Source organism: Egretta garzetta, unplaced genomic scaffold, assembly GCF_000687185.1.
Source record: "Egretta garzetta isolate BGI_Z169 unplaced genomic scaffold, ASM68718v1 scaffold514, whole genome shotgun sequence".
Lineage (NCBI taxonomy): Eukaryota > Metazoa > Chordata > Aves > Pelecaniformes > Ardeidae > Egretta > Egretta garzetta.
The window spans coordinates 208,893-228,556 of NW_009259483.1; the positions used below are offsets into that span (position 1 = coordinate 208,893).

At 43.9% G+C, this 19,664-nt stretch overlaps 1 protein-coding gene across 1 annotated transcript in view; it reads left to right on the plus strand.

The window, feature by feature from the left end:
- Positions 1–7,372, plus strand: part of SEPTIN7 (septin 7) — a gene marked incomplete at its 5' end in the record, with an annotated part of 69,361 nt that extends 61,989 nt beyond the window's left edge. Inside the window, 4 exons of the mRNA XM_035892762.1 lie at positions 863–883; positions 3,572–3,707; positions 5,763–5,902; positions 6,431–7,372. Coding sequence (XP_035748655.1) covers positions 863–883; positions 3,572–3,707; positions 5,763–5,902; positions 6,431–6,470 — 337 coding nt within the window. The remainder of the gene's footprint in view (positions 1–862; positions 884–3,571; positions 3,708–5,762; positions 5,903–6,430) is intronic.
- Positions 7,373–19,664: the final 12,292 nt, after the last annotated feature.

Consider the following 19,664-nt stretch of genomic DNA (forward strand, 5'->3'; position numbering starts at 1 on the left):
CAGTGAGTTTAAAAGTAAAACCTTATTTATTGAAAGTCACATTGTATGCTGTGAAGATGAGCCTTATCCATCTACTGTTCTGTTCAGTAACCTGTCACACAGGTAACAAAATACACAATGCATAGGTCCTTCTAACTTTGTAGCTTAGACTACTTCTAACTCCTTTTGCCTCTGTTCTTAGCGAATTCTGTGGAATGGTTCTAATGTTATTAAGCTCATCTTACTATACGGTGAGACTTAATGTCAGAATCTTGTTTTCAGACTTCTTTTTCTCCTCCTATGGTATTAGTGAAGTGCTAACATAAGGCATGCTCGGGTTAAAAGCATCATGCTCTGGGGGAGGTGACTTTGCAGCCAAGCCTTCTTCAGAGCTGAGCTCAGCCGCCGGTGAGACCTCTGCTGGCCATTGCAGTCAAGTGCTCTTTTTGTAGCACAAGAACATTCCTGGGTTTTTAATATAACGTCTTTTACTAGGTGACAATTTTAAAATTAACAGATAAGCCTCGATATGGCATTGGTTTCCGAAAACTTGTTTAGAGAAAGTGGTTGTTCATGTCACTAAGGTATTTAAAATCGCTTTAAAAGCATGCATATTCTAGGGAAACTATTCCTGAAGGTATCTGCACATCAAACCTGCGTTAATATTTACCTGGTGTAGTGATTTACTAACTGAATTTGAAATAAATATAACAAGCTTTAACTAACAGTCTTTCCTTCCACTGTGAAAAATTTGCTTTGGGGGAGCACATAATTAGCTTTAGGAATCTATTAATAATGAATTTACTTTTTAAATTATTGCTTTTCAGTTTTGTGGTTTTATTTAAGCATGCTAAGCTAAGCCTCTGTATTTTTTGTTTTTTAGATTTGACACAGTTGAAGGCATGTAAGTGGTCATTTAAATTTTTCCAAAAAACTTAAAGACAAAATTTTATAAACACAAAAAGGGGTTCACTGTTTAATGTTTCAAATTTAAAACAGTTTCCTGTTATCCCGCTCTTGGCTTTGTTTTTTTTCCCCTAGCAGTTTTTTTTCTTGTTCTAAAGCTGTGCTGATGTAAACTTTAGGAACTTATAAATACTTTCAGTGACAAATATCTCTGTAAAAACCCATACTCTTTAGAAACTTTTTGGCTAAACCTCAAGACAAATTTGGTCAAATTTCAATGAGTAGAAGTGCATAAATTATGAAATTCCCCCAGCTTCTCTCCATAGCTCCATCATCTTTATATAAATGCTTATAAAGAATTAGTGGAATTTTCATCCTTACCTGTAAATTTACAACTCTTGGATTGGGGAATTAGTTACTTTATTCTTTTCTGACCATGGTTTTATCTTATTACTGGCTCACAGAGGTTCCACTTTGCGCATATCTAGAATAATTTTTAATTTTTGCAGATTAACTTAGAGGGCTGTTTTAACATACATCCTGTTAAATCAGTTAAATGTTTTCCATCTTTTTTTAGTGGTTGGGTTTTTTTCCTTCAGGTCTTTATGTTCAAGTCCCTTGTATAGTTTTATCCTGAAATATGGGATGATGTGCTTTTACCCACATCACATCTTAAGACCTAACAAAATCATTTGTGACCTATGTTGTAAAGCTCTCAGCTGTAAATGCTCGCTTGTTAATTTTCTCTGCAGACTGATTTTTACCACTTTCTCAAATACAGCTCGCATGACATCCCCATTAGATTATTAGGTTGTCAATAGAAGGATGATTCTGCTCCCCATTCAAGTCTGTAGAAACTGCAGCAATGATTCCTCAGTATTCAGATCTGCTTCCTAGGTTAATTTTTGAAGAGCAGGTACATTTGAGAACTTTACACTTTACACAAGGTAACAACAAGAAAATAGTCTTGTTTTGACAGCTGGTTAACTTCCACAAGCACTGCTGCTCACCTCTTCTCTCATTTTCTTCTTATTTTTGTGTATTATTGTACTTTACCTGTGTTTAACCATTTTTTTTCCCTGACAAAAGTTGCTAGCAGTTGGCCTTTTGAAGGGCCAAAGTAAACACTAGACTGAAGATCAGTTTCAGTTCTGTATATTACACAGCATTTTAGTCACCAATCCAAGCTTTACAGCTATTAGTTCAGATTAAATTTCAGGGGTTTTTTTAAATGTAAATGCCATTTTCTTCCTCCTCGTCCCCCACCAACTGTAACTTTTTAAAATACTGGCATTTGAGGAAAAAGTTCATATGGCCTTGAGTTCATATGACGTTGATTTACTTTCATTTTATGGTTAGTTGGTGAAAATGGGCAAGCAGGAAGGATAAAATGAGTCATTAATAGTCAAACCAGATCTTAACTATGTTTGATATATTGCCTCCATTCCTTTAAGAATGGAGTGGCAAATTCTAAATCAAAATAGACATTGCTAATTATGTTTCAATCATCACTGAAAGTTGGTCAATTCTTTCTCCTTTTAGAATGCTTTTTCTGCATAATTTGCATCAGAATAGGTTTTTGTTGGTGTTTTTTTTTTTCTTTAAAGAAATGAAAACAAAAGTATTTTTTATAGGGCTTAGGCGTGCCACCTCTATTTTACAATTTGCTGGTCTGAGTGACTCTTGCATACATTACAGCAGATATCCTCTGCTGGTTGATTGTAACACTTCCAAATATATTCAGTTCTTCATTTTTACCAACGCAGTAGTTAAAACTGTCATTTTAAGCCATGCATGCTCAAAACTGAAACAAGAGGCCAGTGATTTGTTTTGATTGCTCTTTGTTGAACAGCGCAAGAGTCTTATAAGACTGTATGTAGCAGTCATCACTAGATCAAAATTATCCTGTTTTATTGGATATTTAATGTGAAACTTGCTATTTAAAACCTGTATCACCATAACATGGATAGCAGGCTTATACAGCTTTAAAAATTCAGTGTAATCCAGGAAAGTAGTTACCATAAAGCGTATAGAAAAACTATAAAAATAAAGTACATTATTTTTACATTAAGATGATTAATAGCTTTCTAAAGAAAAATCTTCCACAAACACTTTAATGAAATGCTGATGTTCAGTTGCCCAAACATTTTTTCAAAGGTGCTATCTCTTGAAAAGCATGACCACAGTGTTCAACACAATTGTAATGTTAACTTACTCTTGGGCTCACTTTCAACAGTGAAGATTTAGAGAGAAAATGGGACTTTTGTCTGCAACATTCTTAAAATTTTTATGTCCGTTAATTTTTGTATATATTTGAATAAGAAAGAAAAAGATGCCTGAAGATCACTTGGAAGATGCTAATTTTTTTTTTTCTTGTGATTTTAATTTCCTCTCTTCTCATGACCAGGTTCTACTAAAGATAGACAGTCGAGAGTTTCTGTTAATCTAAATGTAATGTGAATCAGTTGTGCGGGAGGAAAAGATATTCTATGAAAAGTCTTTTTGAGGAAACTTAAATAAACAGTTAAAATAATGCAAGTTGAATTTAAGCTAGCAGTGCATACAGCAATGTTACTTATCTTAATGCTTCAGCATTTTTATCTTGTTTTTTACAGATGTCCTAATGTAACAGACAGGAAAAAAAAAAGTTCTTATTGGCTAACTTCTTCTTCTGGATTTATGGCAGGAGCCCATTGGCACAGATGGAGGAGGAAAGGAGGGAGCATGTAGCCAAAATGAAAAAAATGGAAATGGAGATGGAACAGGTGTTTGAGATGAAAGTCAAAGAAAAAGTTCAGAAACTGAAGGACTCTGAAGCTGAGGTAATCGAAATGGCTTAAACCCCAGTGTGCTTGAGGCTGAATGACTGTAGAGATGGCTCTTTTTGCCGAGACTTTGCAACATAACCTCTGTCCGCAAATTGATTCTGGACTTAGATTTTATGTTTAAAGACAACTCAGTTATTCTTTCTCAGCTTGTTGTCTTTGCTGAAATGGTATAAGCCTAAACTTAAAATGTAGTTTTAATGTTCCTGTGTGTTCTCTTCCTATTTTCATGGTCACACTGTGTTGAAGCACTCCTTAACTTTCTTACCCTCTTTTTCTCCCCCTTCTTTGGAGTAATTTATGCTCGTTTTTTCTTAGATGTGTTTTAAAAGGTTCTCAAGACTTGCGTGGTTTACGTAAGCTAAAATAATAAAGATAATTAGCTTTGCATATTAAAAAAAACTTTTCAGGAGTTCAATACGACATCTATAAGAAATCGCCTAAATGAGAACTAGTAGACTAAGAAAGAGTCAGGGATATGTTGTTGTCAGTGTTTTGGTGTCATTTGAACATACATAAATTTTATGGACATTTAACTCTCGAGTTCTGTCATCTCTTGGTGGAGTCCTCACAGCGAAACTGTTTTTTATGGGCCTCAAGCAGCTCTCGAAGTGATCTTTTAATGAGATTATTATAAAATTATATTTAAGTAGAAAATTAATTTTAACTTTTGAGGAGGCAGCTTCTCACAAGAAGCCCAATAGAGAAGTTCAAAACTGCCAAAGTTCCTAAAGAAAGTTTGGCTCCAAATTTGAGGGAAAGCAAAGAAACTTGGAAGGTTAGTTGAAAAACTTGGCAGCCTAGGTGTTGTAAGGAGCCAAGGCATACTGGATCAGAGGAAATAACTGTATCAGTCTAGATCTTTTTTTTTTTTTTTTTTTTTTTTTCTTCTTCTGGAGAAGCAAATAGATAAGGATATAAATGCTAAGAAAAACCAGTCAACAATTTGAGGATTTTAAGGCTAAATGTTTGTCTGGATCATAGTGTTTAATTAGTCACCAGATTTATCCTTCTTCAATTTCTGCTTCAGATCTTTTTGAACCCATTTTTACTTCTGGCTTCCACACTCCCCTTGTGTTAAAAACCAACCAAACAAATCTTTCTTTTTGTTTTTTCATGTACTACCTCATGACTTCTTGACTGAGTGTGTCCTGTGATACCAGTTTTTAAACGTTGATGCAATTCATTTAGTTTTTTCTTCACCATTCATGACTTTGTAACCTTCTGTTATATTTCTCTAAACGTAGAAAAGTAGGCAATACACAGTGCTGAGTATAAAGCATTTAAAAAAAAAATCTGTAAAAGGAAATGTTTTGAAGGGTTTGTGTGAGATGGGGGGACTTGCAAGAGAGTAAGGAAAGAGAAGGGGTTTATTTAACTCAGTTAAAAAACACGTTACACCACACAAAAGGAATCATTTTTCCTGACAGTGTCTCCATTCTCACATACAACGCATTTGATTGTCAGTCTGTCCCATCAACTTGCAGGAGTGACTTCTTATGCTGTTCTGGCAGTGAAGACAATTCACTTCAATAATACTGATAATAATTTATTTATTTAGTGAATAAATTAATCCACTTAATAATAATGTTTTTCCAAGTAGATCCTTAATATATTTAATACTATAGAATGAAATCAATGTTTGGGGTTCCCCCCCCCCCCCCCCCCTCATACAAATATCATCTTATGCATTACTGATACTCAAATGCTCTGCAATTTGCTTCTTAACATTTGCATCAAATATCAAAATATTCTTGAATTTCCTTTTGTTTGCCACATGTAGCTGCTTACAACTCCTGTTGGTAACCTGGGCAGCATTTGGGGTGTTTTCCGTTAACTGTAAAATGAGGCTATGGGATTAATACCCTTTGTTTCTGTTATCGGCACTACCTAGAACCTTTAGAGTTTTTGGTCTAAGAGTTACTTTCTCTGAAGAGAAAATCTAATACTTCATTTTCTTGCATTAGTATAGTTGCTGATGTTTGTTGCTACAGCTCCAAAAGTGGCTGTGAGTTCTGTGCTTACTGACTCTGTTCATAACTCTTTCTGTAGCTGCAGCGACGCCATGAGCAAATGAAAAAGAATTTGGAGGCACAACACAAAGAATTAGAGGAAAAGCGCCGCCAGTTTGAGGACGAGAAAGCAAACTGGGAAGCTCAACAACGTATTTTGGAACAACAGAATTCTTCCAGGTAAGATGGAGGGAGTCTTGTCCTGCAGTTCTCAGTAAATGTTCTGTAGCTTTCTGCTAAAAGGCAATTTCTGTGGTAATAATGGTCAGTGGTGGTTGACCACTAAAGAAGTGTCACTTAACTGCTTTTAGTTGTAAATTAGCATATATCAGGAATATTGGGAAGATTATTAACTTCCACAGCAGATTTTGATCTGCAAAAACACTGTATCCATACATAACTAGGTCTACCTAAAAAATTATGTTTGTATTTGAAAGCTAGATTGCATCAGACTTCTGAGGGATGAAGAGTTAAAGCTTTGAGAACAAAAGCATTTAATTCTCCTAGTCCTTGGAAGGGGAAATCTGGTGATAAATGCATTGCTTGACTTCATGTTGTACTAATGTACATAATAAGTTTCATCTATTGTACTGCAACCAGTAAAGCTTTATAAAATGCATATTTTTAAAAGATGTACATTATTGATTTTTAAAAAAAAAAAAAAAGCTTGTATGCATTATTTAACAAACTTTTTTCCCATCCTTTTAGAACCTTGGAAAAGAATAAGAAGAAAGGGAAGATATTTTAAATGCATCATTCTGACCACCAGTTATGTATTAGTTGCCAATATGCCAGCCTGGACATCAGTGTTTGTTGGATCCGTTTGACCAATTTTGCACCAGTTGTATCCATAGTAATGGATTTAACAGCATGACAAATTTTTGTTAATTTTGATGGAGAATGAGATGCCTTGAATTGTCTAGGGTGTTGTGTACTTGGAAAAATAACAGCTCTAAGTACCCTTTTTTTTTCCTTTTTTAAAAAACAGATGTCATTTTAATGCGAAAGAAAACATTTTACTGTTGTACAATCATGTTCTGGTGGTTTAACAGTTTACAGGATATTAAAAAAACGCAAGGACTCTAGACGGTTTTTAGCGAGGATAAATTGCCATATGATGCAAACAATGCTTCTCTATTATTATAATACAAGAATTCCATTCAATGCAGCATATACAATAATGTAATTTAGTCTAACACAGTTGACCCTATTTTTGACACTTCCATTGTTTAAAAGTACACATGGAAAAACAAAAGTTGTAGGCTTACAGTGCACCTAAGCTTTTTATAACAACCCTTTTATGTTTTGGATTCTTTAAATATATGCTATTCTCATTTAGTAACTTCTTTAGCCAGAAGGATCTCATTACTGCTTCATTTTTTGTAATAACATTTAATTTAGATATTTTTCCATATATTGGCCCTCCTAAATAGAATATAGCTTCTTTCATATGGTAGGAACCAGTGAGTAAAACTTTCCTTTAACTCCCTTTTTACATTTTATGGTAAGTAGCAGGAAAACGCATTTATAGGTCATTTCTAGGCAAAATTGTGGAGTTAACTACCAACCTGTTTCTACCTGTGTGCAGTCTTTCTTTATTTTACTAGAAATGGGAATATGGCCTCAAGAAAAACATCACCATTTCGCATTTAGCTGTATTCATATACTGCATTTCTGTATTTTTGTTTGTATTGTAAAAAGTCACATAATAAACAAAGTTGTGATGTAACATGCTGCTGTGTCAGAAATTTTAAAGGTGCTAAGAGAGCCAAGTGCTCCTTTGGGAAACCTTTGAACCTTCTGTCCTCCATCCAGACTGGGCCAACCCGTGTCTTTGATTTGCCCAAGGATTAGTACAAGGTATAGAAAATGCCCTTTGCATTGCAGAATTGTTAGAAAATCCAGTTTCAGTGGCTGTGCTCCGACTTGGCAAAACCAGGGTCCATCTTGCCCAGAAGAGGGCACCAGGAGTCCACGCCACTGTGCGGTGTCCCACTGGCTCCCGTTTGGGAAGTCAGCACCTTCCGTGCTGTCTCACTTATGGCTTCTGCAAGCTTTTATGCGCATCCAGCTGGGTGGCAACACATTCGCAGCCTCTTTGGGCGCTTCTGTTAAGGTCATCGGCAAGGGTGGGGTTTTGTGTGTTGGTTTTGATTAATTGAGTCAGTTTTAAGAAACGTCATAGCCAGGAGAACTTGATATTTAAAATACAACCTGTAAGTTGTTTAAAAAAAAAAAAAAAAAATAATGGGGGCTTTTAGTGTCTCTCTTTGCCTGTGAAGCAATGAAGAATGGCTTTTTTTTTTTTTTTTTTTCCCAGATGTTCCTTGTATTACCCCTACTACCGCTCTGTTCCGGTTCATTTTTTTACATGCATTATGCTTATCAGAAATACTGCTTGTTCAGATGGAGCTTCCCAATGACATGAAGATGTTTTCAGTAGTCTATATAAAGACCTCCTTAACTCATTTCAGATATGCTGCCTGATGTGAAGACACAGATTATCAGTAAGTGGACGTAGCTTTCCTTTTCAAATAAACAGAATTGCAAAATCTCATCTTTTAATAACCACGGAGAGTGTGCCCTGCCTGCGTCTGCCCCCCGCTCCCTCAGGTTTCAGTTTAATTCAATAAATCGAATAATACAAAGAACAGGCAGAAGTTACCATGTAGGACAGAAGCTGCAGATTCTGAATGGCTTTTAGGACTCATCAAAACTCAGGATATGCTGTCTGTGGATATGCTAGTGCTTTAGCATTCCCGTTTGCTCTGAAATAGGGATTTCATTTATCAGAAAACTCGCTTTAATTGTGCTTGTCGTCTTTCTCCCCACTCCTATCTTCTGTCCTCCCACACACCTGCTCGGGATGATCAGAAACCAGGATAAGCTCTTGCTAAATCTTTTGTGTGAGGGCACATAGATATTCTGTAACATAGCATTTGTATTTGAATGAAAATTTAGAGTATGTAGAAATCGTGTGGTCTGAGTTCTCTTCTGAAGTGGAGCTTTTTCCTCTTTGGGAAGAGTTTTGTCACCTCTTAACTTCTTTCTTAAATGCTTTGGCTTTTTATAAGTTTGGGCTGCACCAGAAGAGTACGAGTTTGCCAAAAATTGGAATTATTTTTCAGACTTTCTGCACTCTCTAATTGTAGGGGTTTTTATTTTCTAATGAAAAAAATAAAATATTGAGAATAGGAGGTGTGAACCTGTGCAGCTTGCAATATAGTAGCCATGTAGCCAATAAAAAGTCTATAAGCTAAAGAGGTACTATGATACAGCCCAGGATATTTTTTTTTCTTCCACTGCATAAATCGTAATTTAAATGTGTTACTTCTGTAAAGTCAAAACTCGTTTTACTTGCTAAGAGGTGGCACTTAAATTTACCTGTATTTGTGTCACAACTGGAAAGTACAAGTAGGTGCAGCAGAGGTTTTGGGGTGTGTAGTTGGTTAGAAGCCTGTTGCATCCAGGCGTCGCCGGGCAGCACCAGGCTTGTTCCCCTTATGGTACGCTGCGAAGGGTTACCTCCTTTCCTGAGGCACAGAAGGAAGAGGTATTGCAGGGTAGTTCTGTGCATCAGCTGCATGTTTCTATAACGCTAGTTGTTAAGAGTAATACAGTCGTGAGGCTGGAACTACTCTGTTTCAGAACAAAGATCTTGATTTAGCTTAGAGTGCGTCCTGTTCAAGAGAGAGCGGGGAAGGGAAAGTAGTGGTGATGCTGTCATGCATGGCACTGCACACAGCCCTGCCCGAATGTTTATATGGGGGTGTGGGTAGATTTTGCTTTTATCTAGAGACAGATACGAAAATGCAGCTGTATTTTTATATATGAAAAAGTGAATAAAGGTGGCAAACTTGGGACTTCCTTCTGATGTGAAGCACATTTCCCATATTGGGTTGCTTATGTGGCTGGCCACGATTCAGGTTCAGCATCTGAAGTGTCTGGACATCTGGAGTATCTGGATGCTGGTATTCCGGCTCACAGCATGAAGTACAAAGTGTCGAGTTTTGATGGAGCAGCGTTGTGGTTCTTTTGGTGTTTACGGCGGTTTTCCCATTCGGCAGTCAGTGGAGAGGCCAGCAGATGCCCTTTCTGACTCCTCGAATGGCTGTGTGTTGGACCTCTTGAGCACAGGTGACCTTGTGTGGCCAGAGAGCACCTTGTGCTCAAGCAATTGCAAAACCATTCCTCAATTTGGCACCCCAGGGAGTGAGGCAGCCTACAATTTCCACTTCATCATTTTCAGAGTAAGCATAAAGAATAGATCCTTAGTTGTTTAAGAGTGTTGGGTTTGGCCTCACTGATTCAAGAAAACACCTCAGTCTGATTTAGCTATAAATAGCTTAAAACATTAATGCTTTTAAATGTTTCAATACAAATAAATCAATGTAGAAGTCAAGAATTGGGCAGGATTACCAGTTCATGCTTTGGAAATAAGCAGAAAGCATAGCTGAACCCGTGGAGCAAGCTGCCAATGAAGGGTTCATCTTCCTAGTTTGTGCAATATTGTCAAGCTTCGTTTGTCTTTGGGGGGCGAGGACAGGCTGTGTTAGGTGCCTGAGGTAAGGATATGCTTTTCCCTGAGGGCTAGCTGCTGAGGTCACTTTCGCATACAGTTCTTGGGTTCCTGCCAGCTTAACCTTAATATTTACAAGCCTGTCTTAATGCAGTTCACGTTTCTCCACTGCCAACATCTCTGTTTCCCGACCTCAAGCTCTTGAAGGCTCAGCAAAGGCAATCACTCCCTTCTCCACAAGCCATGGCTGCTTCATCCCATCTTCTGTTGAGTACCTTGCTCTGCCAGATGCGCTGGTGGGTTTTGGTGGCCAGGCATCACGGTAGCCTGCCTCTGACGCCAGGATCTGCTGTGCCGCTCTGCCCAAAGCAATCTGCTCCTACCAACCCCTTGGGGGATGGAGTGCGTCTGAAGCTTTGGGCTGTGCTGTGATTTTGCCCACCCCTGTCTCCCTGTTGCCACACGGTTACTTCTCCCTGGGACGACTCGGCTGTTGCTCTTGGCAGCTTCCTGCGCTTCCAACTAGTCACAAACGTTCATCTGTAGAAATGTGTGTTGTATCCTGGTAAAAATGGCAGAGGTCGTCTTCAGAGGGTGGGGAGTGGGATTCCTCCCTGCACACGGATCTAACCACCCACCGGTTCTGGAACAAAGCACCATTCCTATCGTCTTGGTTTGTTGATATGGGTTATCGGCTGTCTTTGGCTACGGACAGTGGTGAGGAAGCATGGTAAACAGATGGTCTTTCCCTTCCTGTGGTCACCAGGATACACAGCTGTGGGATCAGAGAGTTCGTCAGGAACCCACAGCTGCCCAGGGCATCCCCACATGAGCAGGACGGGACGTGGGAGAGCGTCTGCGACTGCGGGTGGGGGCCCAGCAAGCAGAGTGGGGTGCCAGGCAGTGCTGCTGCAGAGGCTGCAGGCAGGAGTAATCCCTGCCTGCTGCATCCTGTTTTCTTCTAATGAGCTTTTAAAAGTGGATGACTGAGGGAACAGGTTCTCGAGCAATATCATGAGGAGAAACTGCTGGCTGACTTAGCAAAACAAGTAGAAATAGTTATCCACCCCCCTCATGATGGGGAACGCAGCTCTGGTTCTCTTGCTGTAACACATCACCGCTGCGCTGTCATCCGGAGAGGTCTCCGAGGCAGCCAAGACGCTTGCTTTGTGCAGCCAGAGCAAATTTTTAATGAAGGTGATCATCTTTCAGCTTGCCCCGGGGCAGCTAGACCACGTAAGTCAAGATAAAACTCTTGGGTTTGCTTTATTAAGAGAATATTATTCCTCTGGCTTCTGATTCCCGCTCCCCCATCTGCTAGCAGTAATCTTCATGGAAGCCAATGAAATGAAATGCAAAAAGCAGCCACGTTGCAATGACCAAGGCAGATTTTCATAGTTTATCAAGATTACTGAAGGGCAAGAGGAATCCCTTTTCTGCTCTCAAGGGCTTCTCGTTTAGATATCTTGAAAATAATCGGCTGCTCTCCTTTGGGAGCTGCTGAATCACTTCTCCCCAGGCTTGACTCCTCCGTATGGTCCTCACAAGGCAAGTGCAATGGTGAAGTTTTGAAATCTTTGCTGACTTGAACTTTGCTTAAGCCTGAGGAGGCGTTGTTATAATTCGGTAATAATTTGATACTGCCGCTGCCTTCCCAGCAAAAGCAGCCCTGGTCCGTGGGCTCTAGCAAAGATGAACTGGAGCGGCGTGAGAGCACCAGCGCACCACTGGTTCCTCGCTGAGGGGAAGCCTTTACTTCATACATGCCGAGTCTGAGAATCGTGCTGACAGCCTTCAGGCTTTTGCTTGGCCAATAAAGGCCTCTGAGAACTCGGGAGAGTCACCTAAACAGTAGTTTTCTTCAGTTTTCTGTTTGGGAAATAGAAATTGTGGTCTCCCTGCAGAAGCAAAAATAACTTTCTTGCAGGGAATGAAGGCAGGGGCATGAGTCTTGGCAAAATGGATGAAGCGGGTTTGGCAGCGTCAGGGGCTGAGTGTCCTGCCGCCTGGCATGGCGTGAGCTCCTCACCTTCCCTCCCCGCTGCTGCTTTGGGGCTTTTAGACCTCACATGGAGCCGATTCAACTCCCAGAAAACTAACCAAGAGAAGAGGAAAGTAGCAGCGTAACTTCATCCTGTCCAGAGACCTTACAGAAAGTATCCAGAAAGCAGGTTCACACTGAATCAGCGTGATTCCCAAGGCTTCGCATCTCCGTTCCTGTGCACCAAACCCTGGTGGGATTTCTCCCCTGGCCCCACGGATGGATGTAGTCACCATGTGCTGCCCCTTCTCCCTTTCCGACCACAGCGCTGGTCTGGCTGCTCAGCCCTGTCCCCTGCTCTGTCCTGCCATCCCCTCCCCATCATCATGACTGCATCTGCAGCCGAGACTCTCTTCCAGATGGTTGTAATTAATAGAACTTTCCCCAGAGGCATCTCACTGGGGAGAATAGCAATCCGATGCTGCTGCTTCATCAGCTCTGCCTGCAGAGCCACCCTGCCTGGTTTTACTTCGTTTCTCTGACTGCCAAGCCACTGTCTCACAGAAACGTGGGCTTTTTTCTTTTAATCCTGTATAAAGAGTGCGTGCTCAATATTACAACCTAGTTATTTGAATGGCAAATAAGGGCAGCAGTTCAACACCTGTTCCTAGCGTGTTTAGGTTGTGCACTTCTTACAGTTCCTCAAAAATCATTTAAAAAGCACCTTCTCTCTTTAATTTGCTTTTGGGTGCCCAAGGTTTGGCCACCCATGATCCTCATCGCCCCTGAAGATTTGTGCCTTGTGCTAAGAGGCACCAGGGGAGAAGCGGCAGCTGAGTTCCTACCCGGGCTCCTCTGAAGGCTTTGCAGGTGGCGTTTGCTTGCTGTGGCAGCCCACCTGATTTGCAAACCTGCTTACAGTGAAGAAACTGCAGGGAAGGGGGTGTTTCGTGGTCTGCTGTGCTTGCCAGCGGTACGGTGGAAGAAGAGTTGCTGACAGTTGAGTTACAAGCACAAAAAAACAGTAGTTTGTCCCTGGAACATGCACTACTACCCTCCTCTACCCCCCCAACCAGGCTTACTGGGCTACAAAACACTTTAAAACCCAGCAATGACCGAAAGCTGAGGAAAACTAATGTCTGCCCATATTTAAGCAGCAGGTGGCAACATCCTCTGCCTTACAAAATTCAAATTCCAGGCTCTTGAAGGGTTTATTTTTTTCTTCTCTGGGAGCACGAGAAACTTCAGGCTCTGTTTGCAGCCTCTGCCATTTTCAGTAGCACCTTGCCAGTGCCTCCAGTAAAGTCTTCTGAAGCACAGTAGGGAGGTACTTGAATTTAGACCTACGGTTCCTGCATAGAGAAGGTGGTTTTTTTCCCAATGTCTCTCAGTGAGCACAACCTGAAGTGAGTCGGTGGTGCGTGAGGGAAAAAAAAAAAAGCTTTCTCTGAATACAAGGATGTGCCCAGATGTGTATTTCAATGGCTTCTCAAAGGGGCAATTTGGAAAAACATCTTCACTTTCCCATTCCCAGCATTTCCCTGCAGGGCAGCTTAGTGACAACTCACCTCCAGGACCTTCCTTCTCCTGCCCTTGTTTCCCCAGTCTGCTGCCTGCCTTCCCCATGGCCGTCTCCTGCTCCCCCAGCCCTGGCTGCTCCTTCTTCTGCTCCTACAGCAACTGTGGGAGAAGACCCCATGGGGTTGCCCCCACCCAAGACCTCCCCATGGCCTCATGTCCTGCCCTTCTCCTCCACCTCCCCACCATCACCTCCTGCTCTCACCTCATCTCCTCTTCCCAGTGTGCCTGCAGGAGCTCCTTGTCTCGAGGTTTTGTGTTGCTCCGGTGAGCAAGGGGATAATGAGGCAAAGCCGGTCGGTAATTGCTGTGCTGGGCGAGCAGCGTCCAGCCCTCGTGCATTCCTGTTCATGGCTGCTCCTCATGCACTTCTGCTCCATGTGCGCTTTCTCCAGCCCCTGGGCACAGAGAGGGCTCAGCTGCCCCATTTTAGCCTGCAGAAAAGGAGGCTGAGGGGAGACCATTTTGCCCTCTACAGCTGCCTGAAAGGAGGGTGTAGTGAGGTGGGGGTCAGTCTCTTCTCCCAGGTAACAGGCGATAGGACAAGGGGAAATGGCCTCAAGTTGCGTCCGGGCAGGTTTAAGTTGGACATTAGGAAAAAGTTTTTCACCAAAAGGGTTGTCACGCATTGGAATGGGTTGCCCAGGGAAGTGGTCGAGTCCCCATCCCTGGAGGTATTTAGAAGAAGGGTAGACGAGGTGCTTAGGGACATGGTTTACTGGTGGGATGGCAGGGTTAGGCTAACGGTTGGACTTGATGATCTTAAAGGTCTTTTCCAACCTAAACAGTTCTATGATCTGAGATTGTCTCTGACCCTTGGGGAGAGGTGTCCTGATGCTGAGATGAGGTGTAGTAGAGCTGTGTTTAGGATGCGTGGGACTGCAAGCTGGGTATTCACCCTGAGGAAATTTTAAAAGTGTGACTCTGTGTGCCGTGCTCATGTTGCCTTTAATGGTGCATTGAGTTTCCCGTTTAAAGGGTGTTGCTGCTGCTGTTCTTCTTTCTGGCTCCCTCCACTAAATCTCAGCATCCTCCTGAAATCTTGTTGCGCCTGAGTGTGTCGCAAGCAAAACACTTCAAATATGAATTCAAGCTTTACCTTGAGAGATCGTGGCACCCCGTTGATGTTGCAGCAGTTAGACCTGAGATACCAGGCATGGCTCTCCAGCTTCACTGTCGTCCTCGGGACCACAGACTGGTAGCTAGCCCACAGCTGGTAACTCGGGCGTCTTTTAACCTCAGTGTCTGGAAAAGCTGCTGTAAACCTGTTGAGCCACTCTGCTGTTTGTTTCCGTGTGCTTCATCCACTGCATTGCTCAGCCTCACACTGGTGGGATGGGGAAAGACATTTGGGGGACTAATCCCAAAAGTGGGGGAGGCTAAAGCTAGTTTTTAAATGTGAGCTGCTTGAAGAAGCCTAAAATTATGGCACTCCTGGCATAGGAGGATACAGGCAAAGGGCCCAGGGTCCAGACAGACTGGTTTAATGGTATGATTTCTGTTTAATCAAAGAGAATGCCCATTAAATTCTTCTATGTGCTGCCTTCACCTTACATCTGTTCTTCTTCTGAGGCATACTCAGTCTCCACTGTCCAGGTCTTCCATGCCTCTGGCTAGCAAAAGCAAAATAGTCGTTGGTATGAAGCATGAGGTAGCTAGTGATGTCCAAAAATTCAGAGGTTTTAAACAAAGAAACAAACAAAAAACCCTCCCCAACCCCCTGGCCAAATCTCCTTCTGACTTGTAGTGCAATTCTGTCTGGCACTTCCAGATTTCAAATCTGTGAGTAGCTGCTTATGGTGAAGAAGATGAGCTGCTGCATAGAATGGTGCAAAATCTACATAGGGAGGTTGAGCTCTAAAGAAGACAGAGAAAAATATTCTGTAAAGTCATCTTGTTTGGGTCGTTGATGGATAATGTTGCAGGCCAGAGGTAAGGTCACATTGTTTTAAACAGAGGAACTAAGAAAATAAGGGACCCTGTTATGGAGAAAGAAGCAGCCAGAAAATTTAAGTCAGATCACAAGATTTTGGTACAACAGAAGATCATCTCTTGAGCTGTGCAGACAGTAAATGCTGGCCCAGAAATTCCTGGAAATTGTGGAAGAGAAACATGTGACACTGATTTAAAAGATACTAAAATATTTCTGTCTGTAAAGACAGATGGTCAACAGTAGACGCCTGAAAGCCTGGGGGATTTCACTTGATACGGGTGAGGAGGCCAGTTCATTAAGTCACGAAGTGATTATAAGCAGTGGGGTTCATTATGGGCATTGGCAATAGACGTGCTCCCACTTTCTATTTCATCTTCCGCTCTTGTCATGGTCATCGTTCTGGCACGCAATTCATATTGTTCTTTGATCAGGTTTTCATTAGCCTCACAGTCTTTTAAAATCTGCTCTTACCATTAACACTGTTTTTCCTAAATACCAGGTTTATGCATCTTCCGGTCTTTCCATCTACAAGGACAATCCCCATCCACGTGAAGCTCTGGAAACGCGGTTGCATGGAGAAAGCATGCAAACAAACAGTCCCACTTACTTAGAAATTCAGTTTTCCGTGACCAGAAAAGGCATCAGCTTAACACCTGCTCCTTCCTACTCGATGATTTCAGTTCCTCTTCCCTGTGCTCTTCCTGCACCAGAATCTGTAATCCACAGTCCTGGCTGGACGTGGTGGTCCCATTTGGCGGGAGTCCGGAGGAGCTGGATCGAGTCTGGGCTTATGGCAGTGACCATGACCCGTGTGTGTCCGCCCGAGCAGCCAGGCTGCATGTGCACCCGAGGGTGCGGGCAGAGCCGGCCACTGCCTTTGCAAAACCACTGTCGCCTTCAGAAGGTCCTGGAGATCAGGGGTGGTCCCGGTGACTGGAGAAAGGCAGGTGGCACACCTGGCTTCAAAAAATACAGGAAGGATCCTTGTGCAATTCAGTGAGGACAAGTGCCAAGCGCTGCAGGTGGGAAGGATTATCCCGACAGTGATACTGGGAGGCACTGGCTGGGGAGCAGCTCTGCAGGAAAGTCCTGGGGGTGGTGGGACAGGAGCTGAGCGTGAGCCCCCAGCGTGCGCTGGCAGCGATGGAGACCAGCATCATCCCACCCCTATGGGCAGGAGCACGACCCATAGGTCGAGGGAAGGGGTTATCTCCCTCCACTCAGCACTCGTTAGACCACGCGTGGATTCTGCATCCCCCCCGTGACATGATGGGTGTCAGTGAACTGCAGCGAGTTCAGGGGAGGCCCCAGGGCAGCCGGGCAGGTCCCCAGGGGGCTGTGCAGGCTCCGTCCCTGGAGCACCCTGCTCTGAGCTTTGAGCGGGAGGATGGACCAGAGCCCCCATCATGGTCCCTTCCCACCCAAATTATTCTGTGCCCCTCGGGCGGCTCCAGTGGCAGTGGAAAAGACAAAACCCGGAACTAAGCTGGTCTGAAACCCACAGCCACGTGGAGCACCCCACACTGGTGAGAGCATCACAAAATGCCAAGAAGGGACCACGTGACAGTATTGCTGATGTGCCCGTGCACACTTTAAAGAAATAAAAACCACACAAAAAATGCAATTGCCTTGTAAAGGTATTGTGACTCAGAAGCAAGGATTTTTAATGTTGCTTAAAGTGCTAGTTGAGACCGATGTCTCCAAACAGCAAGATGTTCTATATGCATTTATTTACATGAGCTTATGTAGGATATGTGGGATATAAAAAGCTGGCCCTGGTTTTGCATGGTGGATGGGAATGTGCCTCAGCAGCTGGTATCCCCACTGGCCGTGGCTTCATCCCGTAACCGAGCCGGGTTTCCTGAGCTCCTGGGGTAGCTCTCGGCACTTTTTGGATAATTGCCTCATTACCAGCAGTTTCTCCCAGTTTCCCGGGGGAGGTTTGCTCACATTTGCCGCTGCGATTCTTCCCACGCAGCCACAATGCCTCGCAGGTGACCGACCGGGCAGCCGCCCCTGGGGAGGGCAATGCCCTTGGGGGAGGCCGGGGCCACGGCTGGGATTGGAGCATGGGATGGGTGACCCCAGGCTCCTTCGGCTCTGGGTCCCTGGAGCAGCCCCCGAGCCCTTTGGGTGGAGGGAGAGCACAGAGGTTCAGACCCGCCCGCGTCCACGAGCCGCATCTCGGGGTATTTACGTCACGGCGTCTGAGCGCTGCTCCTGCCTAATCCCCGTGGCAAGGCAGCTACGTTGCCAGATGTTACAACTCCACTGACCTAATTCGGGATCTGGGGGCTGGCAGGAGCATCCCTCTCAGCTTCGGGCCCCTGCAGAGCACCTTGACCCCAGGCACCACTGTGCTGGTGGTGTCTGCACGGGGCAGTAGTGCCCAAATTTGCAGCTGGCAGCACCCTGCCTGCGGCGTCAGCTGTGCTTCAGCCCCGGCTGAGCGCCGGAGGACAGGCACACAGCTTGGGTTTTGGCGTGCTAAGCTGATTTGCTGCACACCGTGAAGGGACGGCATGCTGGGTTTTCATTGAGGGCTGCTTTCCCAAAGGAGGGATTTCTGTCAGGGATATTAACTCCCTGCTGGTTCAAGCTGAGTGCTTCGAGTGGCTCTCCCTGATGTCTTAAAAATAGAGATACCCTTATGAATATATCCTGAAGGCTGAAAAGGTCTTTGCTCTCCAGCAAAATATGTTGTTGCCCGCACACCAAGCACCATCCTTCCTACCACAGCCTTGCCGGCATTTGGCTTTGTCCAAAGGAGAGGCAGGAGGTTGCATCCTTTTCCTCAGATGGCCGTCGCTTTGTCAAAGAAGAGTTTGGGCTCTTTGAAACCCCAGGAGATTTCACACACCTTGGATTTAATTTGATACCTCCTAAGGAAGTTGCTGAGTTATGCGGCACCGACCGAGGAGTAGGTATGCAGGTGGACCTCCAGGCCTGAGCTACTTACAGATGGCAAGCAGTCGATGAGCAAGCTGTCCATAAAGCGCTACCTGCCTTCTCTGCCTGGGTTGCATCCAGGATCAGCTCAGGCTCCCAGCACCACCAGGGACAGGGTTGTGCGGGGGGCTCAGGGGAAATGTCACCAGCACCAAGGGGGCAGAAGTGCCAGTGACTTCCAGGTTGCTCCAGACCTTCAGAAGTTTCCTCTGACTCTGAGCTGAACCAACGCATGGAAATTAAGTCTCTGTCACATGCAAAATCACCTGTTGAGAGAAAAGCTAAAGGCTATGCTTGTTCTTCACTCCTACTTGACTGCAATTTATTTAAATTTTCTTAGGAGGAAAGGAGTCACCTATTTCCTTGGCTCCATCCCAGCCTCAGCGATGCCTCTTCCGCCTGCGTGAGGAGTCAGCTGAAGGTATTTTTTCCTTCTGCATTAAGGCAGGGTAATGCTGCCACATGTCCCACCGGCTGGAGGTGCACCCCCTTGTCTCTCACTGTTTTTGGCCAGCTCTGCATCTGGCTGGGTTCTCAAGAGCCCAGCTCTGGGTTTAGGGGTTCAGGCAAGCATGGTAAAGGGCTCTGCACAGCAGAAGAGCTGTGGCCAGCCTTCAGGCATGGTTAATCTGAAAAAAGCCCCATGATCTTGCATTATTTTTGTCCTCAATCCACATTTGCTGTCCCTCCTAATCTTCTCTGCTGTTGTTTACAGGAGCAGAGGGCGGAGGGGTGGCATTTCAAGCGCCCAGCTGTGGCTCTGACTCCGAAGACTAAACCCCCCAGGGAAAGGCCACCGCTGGGTCAGCTGCGGCTCCCTGGCCATCGGGAGCTGGAAATCGCCAGTCCTGGCGGTGGGCCTGGCTGCTGTTCCCAGCTCACGGCAGCCCCCGGTGACTGGGCTCACGCCGTGGACGCACCAGCTCTCCCGCCTGGAAGGCTGAGGGAGGGGGGGATAAATACCTCCTCTGTCACACGCTTG